We start from the raw sequence: 12,883 nt of genomic DNA on the forward strand, positions 1-12,883 counted from the left end.
AGGAGGAGGAGGAGGAGGAGGAGGAGGAGGAGGAGGAGGAGGAGGAGGAGGAGGAGGAGGAGGAGGAGGAGGAGGAGGAGGATAGAGGAAGGGAGGGAGAGGGAAAGGGAGAAGGGGGGACAGAAGGGCCTGGGTTCAAAGCATGACTCTGCTATTTACCATCTATGTGACTTTGGACCACTTATTTCATTTCATTTCTCTAAACTCTATAAAATGAGTAAATGATCTCTTAAGTTCCCTTCCAGTCCAAAATTCTATGAAAGCATCAAAATGCCAAGAATAAAGGGAAAGAAGAAAAGGAACATTCTTGTTTCACTCCTGATTATAAGGGACTCCCAGAACAATGTGTTCCAGAATTGTGACCTCGTTGGTTCACACTTACCCTAAATGGGGTGTTGATCCGACTTGTCAGTGTGTCCAGGATGTGAACATTCTCATGTTGGTGCAACAGGATAAATCGAAGGAAAATCTCGAGGAGTGCTGGCTCGGAGACACTGCGCAGGAAGAGGTCCAGGTATGCCGTGGTGGTCATCACCTCCTCCACAGTCACCTGTGAAAAAAGACAAAGTGAGTCCAGGTCTCCTAGTCAAACAGTGATCCCAGGACAAAGGACAACGGAGGCCCCTTGGCAGCTCTCGGATGTACCTGCTATGCCCCATCAAGGCAGGAGCAGGGCCATTCTGAGAAAAGGAGACTTGGTTTCTTTTGAAGCTTTCCACCCGCAACATTCTATGCACCTCCTGCTGGCTCCAGCAGTTTAATTCAGCAAAAGAAAAGCAAAAGCCTTAAAAAAGTTATTCAAGTGGTTCCACAACCTTAATCATCTTCAGCTTTTTCTAAAGCACCGTGAGTTTTTTTTTAGCAGCAGGTCTTCCTCCTACCCACTCACCTCTAATCACTTGTCTGTTTAAAAAAAAGCAATAAAAGAAAGGATCACAAGAAAAAAAGGACATAAATTCATCAAGAATAAGTACCCTTGGCATACAAACTAATCATCAAACACCTGTGAAGCCCCTATAATATTGATAATTGTGTGACCTTGGGTCTCAGTTTCCTCATCTGCAAAACAGGAAAAATAATAGCACCTCTTTTTCAGAGTTGTTGTGAGGATTGATGAGATAAAAAGCTTAACCCAGTGCCTAGCACCTAGTAGGCATTATATAACTATAAGTACTGCTGTTATTATTATTATTATCATCATGAAATTTTCAAAAAATTCATAGATTGCAATGTAGAAGAAACTTGAGACTTCATCTAGTCACATCTTTTCATGCTATAGATGAGAAAACTGAGGTCTAGTTTACCCAACATCACCCAGGAAAAAAGTGACAAAGCCTGGATTTAAATTCTTGTCCCCTGCCTCCTTACCCATAGTTTTTTCCCAGTGTCCCACTCAGTCTCTGAAGGCTTTTTAAAAAAATCAAATTAAAAAAATAATAACCACTTTCAATGCCCTTAAGGAATTTACAAACTAAATCAGGAAAAAAGCAAGCAAAATATGAAAATAATTCAGTCTATGGAAAGTGGCAAAAGGAGCGATTAATGCTCCAAGAGTTCAAATTTAGTTCTGAAAAGTTGTGTTTAAAATAAGTATATTACATATGCACACTCAGAAACATAAACATGATATATATTACATGTATATATATGCACATGCCCATACACATATACGCATGTAGATATTATATACACATATGTGCACATACACTATGTATATATTATGCATGCACACAAAGATATATATGAACATGGTGTTTCATGCATGTGTAAACCTTGTATGTTATGCACATGTGTGTGTGTGTATTATATATCTTATTTAGGAAAAGAGGGACCAGACTTGCAACACTGTTGGTACAGGAAACTCCTTCCACTAAAACCAAATGGGGAACAAACATGATTTAGCGTTGTAGACTAGCTCAAGGTCCCCTAGCCAAAAAGTGTCAGAAATGGACCATTTTACCCAAGCTGCTTTTCATATGGAACTAGGCTTTCAGTGGGGACTCATGGGGCTCTCTTCTGACTAAAATGAATGCCCTTTAATGCAATAAACTCTGGATCCTTCCTTTACGCAAAAGCTGAGTAGTTGGCTCTTGACTATATTCTGTATTGGGGCATTCCAAATGAATGAGATGCTATAATAGTTAGTTTGTTTTTTTAAAATCAGGGCAGAGCTCTACAGTTATTCTAATTCTATTAATTCAAAAACTGAGATTCTGTCATTCAATAATGAAGTTGAGAGGAAGCAATTTATTATGCAATTAATAAGCCAAATAATGGGGAGTGACTTCTCAACTACCAAAAGGGGGTGGAATCTTTAAGTACTATTTGCATACAATGCAAGCAAGGAAAGAGGAAGAGAAAGAGGGAGAGGAAAGTGAAGAGAGGGGGAAAAAGTGGGGGGAGAAGAAAAGGAGGAAGAGAAATAAGAGGGAGCAAGGGAGGTGGAGGAGAGAAAGAGAAAGGGGAAAATAGAGAAGAGGAGGAAGAAGGAAAGAGGGAGACAGAGACACAGAGAGAAGGGAAAGAAGAAAATAGGAAGAGAAGAGAAAGAGGGGGAAGAGTGAGGGAAAGGGAGAGAGGAATTGAGAAAGCAAAATATTTAACTGTTAATTTAATGTAAGTTTGAAACTTGAGGGAGAAGTTGGCATTGGACCTGTAGACTGGGGCATCATTAGCATGGCAGTGGTCATGAAAACATTGGGAATGGATGCAATCACTAAGGGAGAAAGTCTGGAGAGACAGGGAAGAGTTTTGAAGATAGTTTCTAGAGTTGTCCCAAAGTTAGGGTTTGGAAGTAAAAAGAGCAAGTAGGGAAGGAGGTAAATAAAGTAGAGTTCAGAAGTGATGAAAGAAAAACAGGAGGCAAGGAGAGTAACAAAATACAAGGGTGGAGAGATATTAAGGGGGAGTAGTCAACAGTGTCAAATGCTGCTAAAGAAGTTTTCTTTAGAAACACTTAACTATTTGTATTTTTCATCAATTCAAACTGTCCTTCTTTCCCTGCACCTCCACCTGCCACCAGAATTGTTCAAATTAATAAAGTTTTAGAATACAGTCAACTTTTAAGCATAAAGAAGAAGAGCATTAGCACAGAAAATTCAAGAAGAACTAATGACTGACATTTGACATTGTAATGCTTTCTATAATTGTCTCTTTTTTTCTGTAAGCAGTAGAATTACATCCTTAATTACATTTGCTTAGGCAAATATTAAAATCAGTTTTTATTGTCTGTGGACAAAAAAAACTAATGGATGGGGGTCAGTCCCAAAGCAAGCTAATAACAGTAACAATTAGAATTTATTTGGGCTTTGTAAAATCTTTTGTATATGTTGTCTCATTTGATCCTCAAAACAACCCATGAGCTAGGAGCCATTATTTTTTTTATACCAGTTACCTTCTGTCCTAGTATCAATTCTGAGATATAATAGCAAGGGCTAGGCAATCAGAGTTCAGTGACTTACCCAGGGTCACACAATGAAATAGAAGCTATTCTGTTCCCCACTTTGCTGATGACATGCAGAAGTGTTAAGTAGTTTGCCCAGTCTCATATAGCTTTCAAATGTCTAAGGCTGGATTTGATGTCAATTATATGTCTACAACTTTACATATTGTGCCCTCTTAGTTACCTTGAGAATTTTCACCTAGAAAAGTCATTCTCATATGAATACTATGTCATGTTTTATCTAATGCTTTCCAGTTCACAAGTTTGTGAAGAGGTACATTTATTGTTGCCATTTAACAAAGGAAGAAACTGAGCCCCAGAGATGTTGTGATTTGTTCAGTTATGTGATGAGTTGCTGGCCAAGCCAAGGATCAAGACCAACAGGATCTTCTGAACACATACAAATCCAGGGCTCTTTCCACTAAGCCAAACATAGGATGTAAGTAGAAAAGGAGACTACTGAGCCATGGAACCACTCTTCAATGTACTAAGCATAGGATTAGTAGCCAAAATTCTTTCAAATCTGGCCTCAGACTGTCTATGAGTGTAAGGTAATACCTTTACCAAATCAGTATCTTCTTCAACTGACTAATGCTTGACGTGGACTAGAAAAATAGAAAATATAAAGGTCAGATAAAGAGTAAACATGTTTACATTAATTACAGGCTAGCTTCAGAAGAAGAGCGGTGAACCCTAAGACCTTCCTCTTGGCAGAGTTTTGTGATCTATGAGCGAAACTGGGGCATGCTCCCCAACAGACATGGCCAATGTATTGATTTATTTGCTTCACTAGATTTCTTTGTTACAAGAGACAGTTCCTATTAGAAAGAGTTACAAAGTAAAATTATAAACATCAATAAAACTTTTTTTAAAAGATCTGTGATGGGACAGCTAGATAGCATAGTAGAGAGCACCAAGTCTACAGTTGGAGGACCTGGGTTCAAATCTGACCTCAGACACTTCCTGGAGGTAAGACCCTGGGCAAGTTATTTAACCCTGTTTGCCCAGCTCTTGCCCTTCTTTCTTAAGAGTTATTACTAAGATAGAAAATAAGGGTTTAAAAAAGAGAGCTGATGCTTATGAACTATCCCTATTTCAAAAGTGAGTTGCTACCCATTCTACCCTTTTCTGTTCTGCTGCTATCCATCCTCTGCCCTCCCATCCTAATATCTCCTATACAGGTGGCTGCTTTATAAATTTCTGTCAGTATTGGTATCCCTCACTTCTCTGCAAGTATTTGAAAGTTACTAAGCAATGGGGATATCTTTATGTAAAATAAAATATTAAAATATATAAAGGTCCAGGATATAGCCAACGTTGGACAGGGAGAGAGAAGAAAAGATTCCTGTTAAAAAAATAGGGAAAGGAAGGCATGTTTTACATATTTTTCCAACCAGAGTTGTGCTGATAAATGTTTAACAATTAGTCCTCAAAAAAAAAAAGTATGAACAACATACTTTTAAGCTTAATTAGGTGAAGAGATCACAATCAGGAGAACAGTGTATATACTAACAGCAATATTATATGATGATCAACTCTGAATTGAAAGCTAGGTGGCACAGTGAATGCATCAGGTCTATAGTCAGAAAGATTCATCGTCCTGAGTTCAAATCTGCCCTTAGACACTTTCTAGCTGTGTGACCCTGGGAAAGTTACTTAATCCTGTTTGCCTCCATTTCTTCATCTTTAAAAGGATCAGGAGAAGGAAATGGCAAACCACTCAAGTATTTTGCCAGGAAAAGCCCAAATGGGGTCATGAAGAGTTGGACATGTCTGAAAACATCTGAACAACCATGAATGGCATGGCTATTCTCAACAATATCATGATTCAAGTCCATTCCAAAATGCATGACAAAAATTGCTATCCACCTCCACAGAAAGAATTGATGGAGTCTGAATGCAGATCAAAGCATACTTTTTAAACTTTATTTTTCTTGTTTTCTTTTTGGCTCTGTTTTTCCTTTTGCAACATGGCTGATACAGGAATTATTATTATTACGTACAATATTATTAAATTGCTTGCCTTCTCAAAAAGTGGGGTGGGAAGAGAAGGAGAGAATCTAGAACTCAAAAAAAAGTTTTAAAGGAATGTTTTTAAAAGTTGTTTTTCATGTTATTGAGAAAAAATGCAATCTAGATTATTATTTTCTCAGTTACGTTCTTAAGTCTAAACAATAAACAAAACAATAAATCAAGCCCAATTTGTAGCATTTGTCATATCCACAGTATAAATGATCACAGTGAAAATGTACAATTATCTCACCACACCCCTAAGTTCCATTTACCTTGCTCTAATTTACTACTGCAACCTCGGGGTGCCTTAAGCAAAATTTGAATCTCAGACAATCTGGCCAAAAACATCTCTCTTAATTTTCTGACTTCTTGACCTCTGAGCAAAATGGTACTAATCATGTTTACATGGGCCATCCATGTTGCTTTTGTAATCTTATATATTTTTAACTTTGCTATTGAGCACTGCTGAGCTGAAAAGCTAGGCATGATTCCAGAAGTTGCCTTGGCACCATAATGCAAAGTCAGCTTCTCCCCCCCCCCTTAAGTTACACATGACCTTAATAAGCTCAAAAGCACAGTCAGTGATAAACTCTTTAAAATATAGGATTCAGCCTATGGGGGCTGACATGAAAGGAGGGCATTAACCAACTATTGTTTACCGCTCTTAGACTGGATAAATGAAAAGATTTTATTTCTTTAAAAAAATCAAAGCTGTCATTTATAAGCTAAGAGGATTTAAGAAAGCACTTGGAGGGGCAGCATTTACATAACGTGCTATAAATATTAAAACCCCAATTCCATTAAGCTGAATGTTAGCTGCACAAGCAGCCTTCATGTTGCAGACTCTCTTTATAAATTGAGGTCACACTCACCTCTAAACTAATACCCAGACCTGGAAAATCTGGTTCCTTTTCCCTTTCTTAGCCTTCTTCCCTGTTTTCATAACTCTTAGAAAGCTATTATTCCAGAACACACTCTGCCAGCACCAGCATCGAAGTCAAACTTTCCCCTCTCTCCCAATCCATCACCTCTTCAACACCCAACATTCAAGGATAAAATTCAGTGAACCTAGAGCTAGGACTTCAGAGGCCATGAAACCTACCCTCCCATGTTAAAGATGAAAAAGCAAAGGCCAAGGAAAGTTTGATTAATTGCCCAAGATTATACAAGGAATAAACACTAGAAGTAAGTTTAGAACTCAGATCTACTCACTCCACTTTTTATATTGTTTCTGAATTATCTGTGCTTGTCACTATACTTCAGCTACCATCTCACCATGGAACGTCCCTTTGCCATGTTGGTCTCCTTTGGTGAGTTTCTCCCTTGGGGCTTCCATTCTGGGGAGTCTGGCCAACCAAACTTTAATTCCCTCCAGGCTCTGTTATTTGACCTTCTGAACTATGGCATCATGCTTAGGTGGTACATTCATCCTTCTCTACCTCCCAACACATTGTGTATTTTCTTCCATTAAACTGTAACCTTCTTGAGGGCAGGCCATGCCTTTATATTTGTTTGTGTTTGTATTTCTAGCATTTAGCACAGTTCTTGGCATATAACAGCTTAATAAATGTTTGTTGCCTTGCCCTGCCTGTATTATGCTGCATCTCTAAATTCAGACCTCTTCTGGGCTAATTCTCTGATCAAAAGGCACAAAATATCACTGGGATCATACCTAAAGTTAGACCTATCAAAGCTTAAACAAAGCTGAAGAAGCCTTTAAGAAACCATGATCACTCTCACACCAGGATAAACTACTGCAAAATAACCTTAAGGAAATGAGCAATCAATAAATCCATTAAGACCTATCAGGCACCATGCTAAAAGCTGAGGATACAAAGACAATTAAATGGAAAGATCCCTTCTTGAGAAGAGCTTAAAGTGAAGAGGGAAGGGACAAGTATTTGAATGAAAATAGGATATATGTAAAAAGAAAGTTTAAAAAGTAGTTAAGTGCAAGGTAGTTTGAGAGGGAGGGTACTCACAGTTGGTAGGATTAGGAAAAGCATCATGTAGAAGGGTACATCTTAAGTACATCTTGAAGGAAAAGGAGGATTCAATGAGGCAGAAAGGAGGAGGGAGTGTGTTATAGGCATGAGGGATAGCCAATGCAATGGAACAAGCATTTTCATTATTGATATTGCTCCTACTGCTAATTATAATAATTGTTATTCAATCATTTTTAGTTGGGTCCAACTCTTTGTGATTCCACTGGGGTTTTCTTGGCAAAATTACTAGAGTAGTTAGCCATTTCCTTCTCCAGCTTGTTTACAAATGAGAAAACTGAGGCAAACAGAGTCAAGTGTTTTGCCTAGGATCACACAATAAGTATCCAAGACCAGATTTGAATTCAGGAAGATTAGTCTGCCTGACTCCAAATCAGTGTACCATCTAGCTGCTCTAATAATCAAAATACTTTGCCTCAACAATTCATCGTAAGAATATTCTGTAAAGATGGAACCAGGCTGGAGCATACCACCCAAAGGTTCTAAATGTGTCACTCCACTGCCCGAGAAACTTCAGTACCCCTCCATGGCCACATAAGCATAGCCTCAATTCTTGAACCTTGCATACAAGGCTTTCCACAATCTGGCACCCCTAAGGGTCTTTCCTAAGTTTGCCTCACATTAGTTCCCTTTTGCATATTCTATGTAGTAACCAAACTGAACTGCTTCACATTCTATGAACACATCCTCATCTTGTTCCATATCCTTATCTTTACTCATATAATTTATTCCCTGCCCCTAGAACAGACTCCCTACCCCTATCTCCACCTACAAAATCATGGCTGCTTTTTAAGGCAAAATCCAAATGGTACCTTCCCCATGGAGGCTTCTGTGGATCTCCACAGGAGGAACTGGTCTCTCCTCTAGAGCTCTGTTCTTATCTTTCTTGTGTACTTACTGTATCTATTTTGTACAACACTTATTTGGAGCCTAGGGCTTCGAGCTGGTAGGGTCATCAGAAATCACATAACAACTACAAATATGACAACAGAAAGTTATCCTGAAGGAGTTTGGACTCAGTGAGCAGAGGGAAGGAGAGAGGGAGGGATGGAGGGATGGAGGGATGGAGGGATGGAGGGATGGAAGGAAGGAAGGAAGGAAGGAAGGAAGGAAGGAAGGAAGGAAGGAAGGAAGGAAGGAAGGAACTATGCAACACATCACTTCAAATTACACAAATTTAGTACCTTTCTAATAAAGCAGGAACCAATGACTAAAATTATACTTCGGAAGCTCACTATGTTTCAGGAAGTGACAGACAACAAATCCTCACACTATGAATGCAGATCTCAAAATATCCTGGAGAAGTCATCTAATAATCTGTTCCCAAACCAGACAATCATCACATATATAACTATTGTACATAATCACCCAAACATACTGATCCATGAGGACTTGAGAACAATATTTTTAATAGATGTTACTCCACCCAAAACTCATAATCTTCAAGCTACATGCAGAGAAAAGCTTTCCAAATATAGAGACAGTCAATGAGATCCCAATCATGCAGGAACAAAATGAGGTACATATCATTCATGTTGTTCTAGAGTTGAAGTAATGATACTTTCAGGGAAACTAGAGAAGAGTTTGCAGCTTAATCTTACTCATCATTTCCCATCTGGCTGCACACCTCTGGATTTCATCAAGCTTTCTGGAATCTCATTATTCTACAAGATCCTATTAACCCTTGAAACTCATACCTCTTCAGTACTACCTGCTCCAGTCCCACCCCACTTATTGAGGTGGGGGGTGGGAGGCAGAAGGAAGTCAGTGGAGAGTTCCCAGATCCTCCACTAAAGGAAGGGATTTGGAAAGCCATTCCATCTTATCATTTCCTACACAGATGCCCTCTCTGGACTTCATCATGCCCCTATGCCATGAACTCTTCCTCCTCCTCTTCAGTTTCTTATTTTCTATCAGTCTTCCCCCATACGATTGCGAGCTCCTTGATAATTGTTTTTTGCCTTTCTTTGTATGCCCATAACTTAGCACAGTGCCTGGTACATGGCAGGCACTTAATAATATTTATTCACTTACTAACTTAATATATTTATTTAACTATTAAAAAGCAATTATTATTTGTACATATACAATTTTCCATAGAACATTAAATATTTTTTAAAACCACTGCAGCAACTAAATGACCCAAAGATAACCAGGTCTGGAGAAGTGAAGTCCTGGGTTGAAATGTGGCCTCAGATACTTCTTATCTGCTTAACCCTGGACAAGTTATTTAACCCCTATTACCTAGCTCTCATCTCTCTTCTGCCTTGGAACTAATATCTAATATTGATTCTAAGATGGAAGGTAAGGGTTTACAAAATAAAATAATAAAACAATAGCAGCAGGCCTAGAGATGGGAGGTCCTAGGTTCAAACCCGGCCTCAGCCACTTCCCAGCTGTGTGACCCTGGGCAAGTCACTTGACCCCCATTGCCCACCCTTACCAATCTTCCACCTATGAGATAATGCACCAAAATTAAGGGTAAAAAGAAAAAAAAATAGCAGAATACTGATTTAGCCCTTTTGTTTCCATCTGAAAAAAGTTAAGAAGAAAAAAGTTCTGCTACTGATAGCAACAACATACACCTGATGCTTTTTATAACACTTTGAGGTCTGCCAATTAGTTTTCATAAAATGCTTTTGGTTTCGACTAATCCCTTCTTTCACAAATGAGGAATCTGAGGCCCAAGACAACCATTTGTGTATGTGTATTTGTGTAATACAGACAGACAGACAGACAGACAGGAAAGAGAGACAGAGACAAAGAGAGGGAGAGAGAGAGAGTGGGTGAGAGGGACAGAGATGGGGGGGATGGAGAGAGAGGGGAGGAGACAGACAGAGACAGAGAGAGACAGAGAGACAGAGACAGAGACAGAGAGACAGGGAGACAGAGACAGAGACCTTCCTTGCTGTACTGTAAACCCTGTCTTCCTTCAGTGACTAAGATAGTCCACCATAGGTAATAGATACTTTACACTATTGACTTGTTGACTATCCAGAGAAGCCCAAGTCTATAGCTCTTACAACTAGGTCATCATGACTGTAATAAGCTAAAAAGAGCAACAAATTACCTTAAAATGTAGAATCCCCAACTATGGCCTCAACTGATGAATTTACTTCTCCCTAGTGGTCCACCAGCCCAAGTTCTGATGTCTAGCCAAAGCTCAGACAAACTTGAGCTTTTAGCGAACAAGTCTAAAACAATGTAATCTAATGGAAAGTCCATTAAATAGGGCCAGGAGGCCTGGGTTCAGGTCCCATCTAGGCCTGTGTGATCCAGGGCAATTTGTTGAAATTCTCTTGGCCTTAGTTTCCTCATTGAGGAATGAAGAGTTTAATGGCCTCTAAGGTCCCTTCCAACTCTGAATCCATGACCCACAACCATCTACTCCAAGTCTATCATTATAAAAATTAGGAAGTCAAGTCCCTTGATCCCTCTTAAGTTACTCTGCCCTTCACCAAGTCCCAGAGCTATTACTGACACAACAAAAGCCCGGTTTGTAATGATTTTTGCACACAGGCTCTGTCCACCCCTTCCACACATTCTAGGCCATCGCACAGCACGACAGAGCCTGCCTGGAAGGAGAGTGGGTGGTACTTAAGATCAATTCCTAGAATAGATATCAACAGAATTTCAAGAGAAAACCAGGCTTCCCTTCCCCACTATCAGCCCTTCCCCCTTCCCCTTAAAAGGCTTGAAAGCTCAAAACCTGTCTTTGTGGCTTTTTATCAAACTATTCGAGCTCAGAAATGGGTGGACAGAAAGAGGGTTTGACAAGAGATTTTCTAAGAAAAAAGAAGCAACTCCAGATGTCACCAACCCCATCCACCTGTCTCATACAGGCCAAAAGTGGGGAGGGGGGTGCATACAACAGCTGGAACTAAGCATAGTCATCAGACCCACCACAGCCCTGCTGAGATAGCACAGTACATGGGAGTGGGCTGGAGGGGAGGGAAATTGAGCAGAAAGAAATCTGACCTTTTTTTTTGCAATCAGCTCAAGTTGGGCATCTCCATTTGCATTTAAATTAGCACAGGAATCATCTCTGCAATGACAGGTTTATGTGAGCCCCCCAAAAACAAATTTCCCACCTGCTAATTGTTTTCTAAGATGCAGCAACACCGGTACAGACAGATGGGGTTTGCCTTCTGTCACTCAGGCAGGTGGTAGGCAATGAGGTCGGGGGGCTGCCGGCACACTCTCCCAGGCAGAAGCCAGCCTTCTGTGGCATTTGCTTTTGATGTTAAAGGCCTTTGTTAAGCGCTGGGCTCTCTCTGGGTCACCTGGGAGCACTTTAGCCCCAGAGATGACCAATCCAGGAGACAGGTCAGAGGGCCGGCCTCTGATGAGGGGAAGCAAAAGGGGAGAATGCAAATGGCACTTCTGCATCACAAGAAATCAGAGAAATGAGAGGGCCCTTCAAACAAGAGACCCTGGAGAAGTGCCTGGCTCGCTGCTCCTGCACAGTAGGGGAAAGGCAGGGCACAAAAAGATTTTGCCCAAGAGCTCAACAAGTGACTGTGGCAAGGTAGGAATGAGTAGAAGAGTCCTTTCCACAAAGGGCATAAAGGGCCCAGAAGGGCATCCATGAAGCAACAGGAATGCACAGAGTATGGATCTGGAATCTGAGTTGGTGCTTTAAAGTCACAACTTTGCTGCTTTCTTCCTATGAAACCATGAGCCTCATTGAACCTCAGTTTCCACATCTGTAAAATGGTGATTGGATAAGATGACCTTTAAGATCCCTTCTAACTCTAAATCTATAATCCTGTAATACTCTGATCTTCAAAGGATATTGCCTTTACTGTACCACCACCAAATATAGAGCAGAAAACTATCAATTAGTCTAGGCCTGAAAATAGCTCACAGGAGATTACTCAAGTTCCCATCTCATTTCTCCTTTGTTTCTAGTCCTTAAAGCAATATATATCTCATTAAGCAAGCACCACAGCAGAAGGACAGTTGAGGGGGTAAAACAAGGGGAAAATTCAGGCAATTTGGCTAATCTGATAGTCATAGGATTAGAGGATCATGGGACTTAGATCTGGAATCACTGAATTCAATCATCATTTTTTAAGATTAAAAATAACAATCTGGAGAAAGAAAATGACAAGGTCACACAAATTAAGTTAGTAGTGGCCCTCTGGTAGAAGGTGATGAAGATGGACTTTAAAATTAAAATCACTAAACTATACACTGTGTCCCAAAAAGTCTTAAGGCAGTATTAAGTCATTATTAAAGCTGCATATATACATATATAAAGATATACTTAGAGGGAGGATAGAGAAAGGAGAAAGTGAGGGGAGAGAGACACCAATGAGAAAGACAGAGGAGGGGAAGGAAGGAAGGAGGGAGGGAGGTAAAAAAGGAAGGAAGGAAGGAAGGAAGGAAGGAAAAAAGGAAGGAAGGAAGGAAGGAAGGAAGG

The 12,883-nt window shown here is 40.0% G+C and overlaps 1 protein-coding gene across 1 annotated transcript in view; it reads right to left on the reverse strand.

The window, feature by feature from the left end:
• FHIP1A (FHF complex subunit HOOK interacting protein 1A) overlaps positions 1-12,883 on the reverse strand; it is a 171,329-nt gene that overhangs the window by 48,868 nt on the left and 109,578 nt on the right. The window contains exon 5 of the mRNA XM_044681147.1: positions 383-550. Coding sequence (XP_044537082.1) covers positions 383-550 — 168 coding nt within the window. The remainder of the gene's footprint in view (positions 1-382; positions 551-12,883) is intronic.

Source organism: Gracilinanus agilis, chromosome 6 (genome assembly GCF_016433145.1).
Source record: "Gracilinanus agilis isolate LMUSP501 chromosome 6, AgileGrace, whole genome shotgun sequence".
NCBI classification, from domain to species: Eukaryota; Metazoa; Chordata; class Mammalia; order Didelphimorphia; family Didelphidae; genus Gracilinanus; species Gracilinanus agilis.